Consider the following 6,856-nt stretch of genomic DNA (forward strand, 5'->3'; position numbering starts at 1 on the left):
TGTGGATGGAGTGTACATTATACATGTACGTGTACATGTAATAATAGAATTTTGTAGAACCCGCCGCCGTAGACACACGTAATGTGACATTGTAGAGCACTGTCTGTGCCCACCGACCCCCTGTTCTTCCACTCCGAGGGTAGACCTCAGCTACAGACAGTACAGCTCTCCTGCATTACCATGATTACAGTAGTGTAAGCATAGGGATCGTACCAGATGCTTTTACATACTGCTACCTGTAGATCTACTCGTATTTCCAACATACATGTACGAGCTACACCTTGTATCAGGCACTCAAATACAGATTGCTGAATTGTCAATTATTGCCCGCCGACTCTAAGTGAACGCGACAGCCGGTTTCAAATCGGTACGTGCCCTTTCACTTTGGTCTCACTGCAACCAGTTGCCTGCGAGTAGATCTACTACACTTTTGTAGTAGACCTAATCTCCACCGTCCCTACTAGTCTACTGCACCGCGTCAATGGCATGGTTAGTTTCACAAGCTAAGGGGAACTGCTACTAACTACAATGGACTCGACTATTACAACACGATTACACGTGCGATAGGTAACGCCAGTCTCTCCATCCACTTCCTAGCATACAGGAGACTAGTAGTGGAAAGGAGAAACAGAAGTAATACTACTAATAGTAGTTTGTAGCTGGCCCCGCTACGTACTATGTACGGTATGTACATGTACCTGTCGAAGCTGACGAAGCGCGTCGACAAAAGCGGACGAAACACGATTGCGGTACACACGCCGTAGCTGCATCGTGTGACTGGTGGCGTCGATTGGCTCGCCTTGGCCCTCTGGCAACACTTCCTGTCCCGCGCAATCCGTCACACATAGTGACACAGGCAGAGCGGAGGGAACATGTCTCTGACGGTGATATTCCTTTCGGCTAGAGCACGGCGAAACCAGTTTCTCACTTGGCCAGCGACACACTGAGCACGAGAGAATGATGGTGCGAATGGTGCTCGCCACGGGCTGGGTGCCAGCTCTGGCCAATAGCCGTCTGCGGTGGCCGTTTCATCTACGAACATCTTCGCGGGTTCTGAGCCATTGTACTGTCTGTACTGGAAAGAGAAAGCAGAGAAAGAAGCCGAGAGCCTTTGAGCAAACTGAGGCCGTGGGGCTGGAGAGGTCGACGAGCAAGAACGTTTGACAGGGGTGAAATTCCTCGTTGAGGGCTGTTTATTCAGTTGGCGTACATGAGGACATTGCCCTTCTCTTGCAAGGTCGGTGACGACATAGGCTGAAGGTATGTACCTGGCACATTGTTTAGGGGTCCCCGTTTAGACATGGCCGTTGCTTGGTGCGTGAAAAGCGGCGTGCCTGTCCACCGAGATTGATAGTGTTGATGTTATCCCTAATGGAATGTCAGACCAGTGATCAGGGGGAAAACGAGCCGTCCCCATTGAGGCTTTGAGCGCAAGGCAAACTGACGTCCATTATAAAAATGTCTTTGGCGGCCATCTTGAGCCTCAGTCATACCAGAACACACCCAAAAGTATTTATAACATTTAGACCATGTAATTTGATTTACCCGTAGGGTCCCAGGGCAATGCAGCTGTGAATATGCAAGCAGGAGTGTTACCTGGTCAGCTCCTAAGTCCCCTGAGGCCAGCAAGGGAACTGATTAGAACATCAAGACTGGAGATGGATGTGCTATCCAGCCACACTAAGTCCTTTTAGATCAGCATGTACACACGACATGTATTAGAAGATGTATCTCCCCCCTAGTGATGGAAACATCAGCAGCCCAGGACCCAAGCAGTTTCCCCTCTTCCCTCTGCTTCATGTGCGGTCAAGGTATCCAATGCAGGATTGCTGGTGTGCTTGATGTGTTCTTCGGAAACAGAATCACCCTGATCTCTCGGCTCACAGCTGAGTAAATCTGCGACGTGTCAGGTTGAAGCATACTCCGCTGCACTCTGAGGATGGCACTGTTAATCCGAGTGATTCCTATTCTGTTGGCAATTGCTAGTCTGGGTAAGCGGCGATGGCGGGTGACAGGATTATTTTGATTTAGAAGTTTAGAAGGATACGAAGTCTGCAGAATCCTGATCACAATGCACTGGTGTACCAACGGTCCATCACAATTCACTGATTCCACTGTGGTATGTTCAGAGAGTATGATTGTAGAATTCTCACGTTGCAGTCACTGTTTGTCAGGTCTCAACTGTACTGGCAACACGTCCCTTTGTGAACGTACAGTGCGGGATGTTGCCCCAGCTGTGTGCAGCAGGAACATGTACTTCTTATCCCAATCTACACTACAGTAGGGTCTGGGATATCAATACCCCCGTGTGCTTTGTGCTTCAGACGATGTTTATACTAAGCTAGAGTATGCATGTCTTATCAGAATACGTACAAAATGAGTTCCATTGTAGTTCAAATGGCCGCGTGCACTGCACCTGTATTGACAAGGCTGGTAACGCGTGTCTACCAAACATACTTCTGTAGGAAGCTATGTCAGGCATGCACAAGTGAACACTTCCTTTTCAAGGTCTTCCCTGCACCTATACTAGTGATGAGGGATTTTATGACAATGGCCTTCCATTTGGTGGAGCTTTTCTACTGATGTCCACGATCAACTTGCATGCACTGGTAATTTGAGTATGGATGCTGCATTGTACGTGCAGTTGACATTTTGTTTCCCATATGCATATGGCATTGTAATAACTAGTAATAACGTTAGATGCGAGTCGTACACTTCAGGTAATTTCATTAAATTGGCCTTCACATTTCACTTTGTGATGTTCTTTCTGTAATTCTGTTCTCCCCCCCCCCCCCCCCCCCCATCCCCCTTACACACATGCATGCAAACACACAGGTGATGCTAGTTTCATGTTCCAGACTCTGCAAATACGAGCCAGCGGTGAGAGGTGTCCGGAGACTAGCTGCGAGCATGGCGGCCGCTGCAACGTCACTAGCAGAACTTGCAGCTGCCCACCAGGCTATGCTGGCAACCTCTGTGAATATCGTGAGTCCGCCTACATGTATATACACGATGCATGCTTTACACTACAACTATGTTCCGATTTGAGGTATGGGTCCATTCATCAACCAAGGGCAATGAGGGAGTCAAGTTCGCCCTGACCACCCGGAAATTCTACAGAGACTCAGAGAAGGACCTATGAACCAGCTAGTATGCCACTGTGTACCGACAGCTATGTTACATTACTTCTGTTCCATTGTATTGAGTATCACAAGATCATCCAACTAGTGTTTTCCGTCCACTTTCCGAGATGATGCCCTATCAATTGACCCTTGGTAAACCAAACTGATTTTGTTGCTCTCTTTACAGCTGTGTGCAATGTGGCCTGTCAGAATAACGGTACATGTGCCGGTCCCAACCACTGCCACTGCCCGCCATCTTACAAAGGAAAACAATGTGAAGGTACGTTACATGTACAGTGTACAGTGTATGCTGTGTAGTAGGTAATACTAGGGCTGTTACACTCAGACTGCTGCTGCTGCTGCTGCTGCTGCTATGCTCACCTGTGTTACTAACAATGCACGACACATCGTTTGTATGGTCCTACAGCCCACATGCAAGAAGAATGTGCAGCTTTGCATATGATGGGGTCTGCGGTGCAATGCCCAGATGATTTCACCATCTCACCATGGGCCATCAACGCAGTAACTGCCCGATTTGTTGACAATGTGCACGTCGCCCTCTGTGTCGACAAGCTTGTCGTACCTTAGTAACGGCACTGCTGAACTCCTGGCCCTAGCCTATCCAACAGAGACATTTGTTCTGCATGTTACGTGCATCATGTCAGTTTGATGTACATGTGTTCGAAATGATTCTATCCATGTAGTATACATAATATGTTAATATTGTGTGCGTACTTTGTGATATCTTTGGTGTGTGTGTGTACATCGTAGTGTTTTCACAAACTACCAACATTCTGCTAATGTTCTTTTCTGTTGTAGAATGCACCAGCTATGGGCGTCAGCAGTGTCAGCATGATCCAATGTGCGCGGTGTATGAGGAAACGTCTGGCGAGTGTTGCCCCGCATGCCGACATCACTACTGGAGAAATAACTGCGTGCCGGGAACATGCCGTCCAGTGTCCGGGTGTATGCGCTATGAGTACGAGAGCAGCGAGGACTGCTGCCCGAGGTGCGTTCGCACGGATCCCCGCTGCCTGGACTCGGTGCCGTGCGAGCTGGAGCCAGGCTGCATCCAGCATGCGCTCAGCGTGCCGAGCGGGAAGTGCTGCCCGCGCTGTGAGCGTTACCGGTGCAGCGGCATTGAGTGCCCGGCGGTGTTGGACTGTATCAAGTATGCTGCACCGCTCCCTGGACAGTGCTGTAGACCGTGCCTGGCACGTCGCGAGAGCTGCCCGGGCATAAGTTGCCCCGCAGTGCCAAACTGCGCCGCGTACATACAAAGACCGAATATGTGTTGCGCAAAGTGCAAGCGAACGAAGCCTGCTTCAAAACGAATTCCAGGTGAGCGCCCTTCACACCATACGTTGATTTCTACTACATGGGAAATGAAGGTTTTGACCCAAAATTTCAACGACTTGACCGTGAAATTGCAGCATGGATGCATGTCAAGCCTTGTAAAATATGAATAAATACCAACTCCGAGCCATTGAGTATTGCTCATAACTACCATCTTCTCTGTATGTTGCTTCTCCCGCGGGACACCGCAGCCGATCATGGCTGTTCTACCGTCCAGTGTCCGAGCACCATGGAGTGTCAGGTGAAGGGTCAGCGTGCCGTGTGCCGATGCCGCCGGCGCTGTCCCAAACGGAGACGAACGGTAAGGCATAGCTAGCTAGCAAGTACCCCCCCCCCCCCCCCCCCACCCGGTAAGCATTGTGTGCATCTGTTCCTGACCCCGGTGTGTAATGTACAGCCATGCTTTCTACTCAAGTGCATACCTCACACTTGCACATTCCATGGCAGTGAACACTGATACATGCACATTCCGTGACAGTGAACACTGATGCATTCGCACATGGGGCAATTTGTCAATAACCGTGGCTTTTGACAGAATAGATGAATTGTGCCGGAAGTACTTTCGACACATCTGCGAGTCTCTCATATTGGTCGGGGGGGGGGGGGGGATGTGCTACATGCTGCTTGTACTTGCAAAACCCACCACCATGTTTTGAATGTGTACAACGTGTACACGTTCTGAATCTCGCTTTTATGCAGACCTGCGGCTCTGACGGCATTCTACATCGCAACAGGTGCCGGCTGCTCCGCTCAGCCTGCCTGAAGGGTGTCACGATTCGTCCGGTGCAAATGGCCTTCTGCACGTACTACGGTCCAAGTAAGTCACAGCAGCATTCTGAGCCGTGGTATCTCCAGTGTTTGAAGGCTGTCGCAGCACATCTCCATTACTTTTTAGTGATATTCCAATCATGCATCAAAATCAGAGATACATGGAGTATAAAAGGTACATGTAATGTACATGTATGTCCATGGTGGACGTCATAACAATTGTTAGGCGTGATTTTTTCAGGCAGTTTGCCGTTATCAGTCTGTTCAGACAACGTGTCTTATTCCATACGGTGAGGGTGGTTGTTTTTCTTACAAAAGTCAACAGGTAGGCAAGTGAACCTGATCACCAAATGTGTTTTGCTACATTGATGTCCCAAGTGGTTGCTGGAAATGTACTCCAGCCAGTTTCACCGAGTTTCTCCTTCTTCCTCTCTGTTTCGCGGGCAGGAATCCAAAAGACCTTGGTAAATCTGCAGAGGATGATGAAGCACGCAAACGCCAACACCAACCCAGTCACCTTGCTTGGAGGTCTGCTCTAGTTGCAATGCCAACCACGCGCCAGCATAAAAGTTGTGGGTGGTCGCATCCTGCATGCCTTCCAGGCTTCCGATTTCTGATTGCCAATAGAGTGCACCTTGACACAGATGAATACTAGCACCACCAACGGCTGGTGAGAACTACAGTTACCATATCCTTGTCATTTCTTGATTACCTGTTAGAAGAGCAGAACTATGTGCATACACGTTGCCTTGACAATGCAGATATCCATCAATATTCCTTCAAGACTATTGCCCATCAAACGTTTATCCCACATCTGATTATGATTATTGTAGCACTGAAGCAAATACCTATTACCTAATTGAAATAAAAAATAAATGTTAATATTGCTAAGTTGAAAACATGCGGGGAAACAGTGGCGCATAAGGTGCATGTATGCGTTAGAATCCACCAATTACATGTAGACCAGATTTGAACAGTCACTGGGACGTGCACAATCTAGCACCAAACTGACAAGGAGTACTGCGACATTCCTTGGCCTGTGTTGAATTGAGCTACTTTTCTGAGTCGGACTTGCCAAAGCTTGACCGGTGTTGGAGCGACAGGCATAGCAAGTAATTCAATCACGAGGTACTGTAGTAGGACTATGCAGCTATTGGAGCCCAGTGGCAGTGTATAGTAACTGTATTCACACAGCATACTCTCTCATTGCATGCCAAAAAAAGAATGCGTACTCGAAAATGAATTTATTCCTCGTTCGTCAGTAATATCTGTTGGTAGCGCCGTAGCGGTGTCTTTAGCATTGTTTTCGTACACGAGTATAGTAATTAGTAGACTGACATGTTTTGAAAGGATTGGGAGAACTTCAAATTCAAAGGATTAGTCGGGGAAGTGACTGCCTGAAAAGAAAAGAAAAATTGCCAGACCCACCAGAACCCCTGGCCCCATAGCTCAGATGGTTAGTAATTCGATACATGTGTTCCGTGTTTGGCCTTTACCATAGCAGTCCAGGTGCCAAATCTCCCTATCAGGTGGGAATTATGAGTCTCGATTTCGTTGGTGTGTTTCAAACAACCTGGTACATAATGGGTTTTAACTTTTATTATATAAAT

General features: G+C 48.2%; 1 protein-coding gene across 1 annotated transcript; it reads left to right on the top strand.

Annotated features, from left to right (window-relative positions):
• The first annotated feature begins 695 nt into the window (after nucleotides 1-695).
• LOC135815233 (platelet endothelial aggregation receptor 1-like) lies at nucleotides 696-6,147 on the top strand. Its single transcript, XM_065328502.1, has 8 exons — nucleotides 696-1,260; nucleotides 1,861-1,991; nucleotides 2,836-2,985; nucleotides 3,310-3,402; nucleotides 3,942-4,463; nucleotides 4,670-4,779; nucleotides 5,178-5,295; nucleotides 5,694-6,147. The coding sequence occupies exons 2-8, from the start codon at nucleotides 1,940-1,942 to the stop codon at nucleotides 5,783-5,785; spliced, it is 1,137 nt and encodes a 378-aa protein (XP_065184574.1). The 5' UTR covers nucleotides 696-1,260; nucleotides 1,861-1,939; the 3' UTR covers nucleotides 5,786-6,147.
• Nucleotides 6,148-6,856: the final 709 nt, after the last annotated feature.

Source organism: Sycon ciliatum, chromosome 4 (genome assembly GCF_964019385.1).
Source record: "Sycon ciliatum chromosome 4, ocSycCili1.1, whole genome shotgun sequence".
Classification (NCBI taxonomy): domain Eukaryota; kingdom Metazoa; phylum Porifera; class Calcarea; order Leucosolenida; family Sycettidae; genus Sycon; species Sycon ciliatum.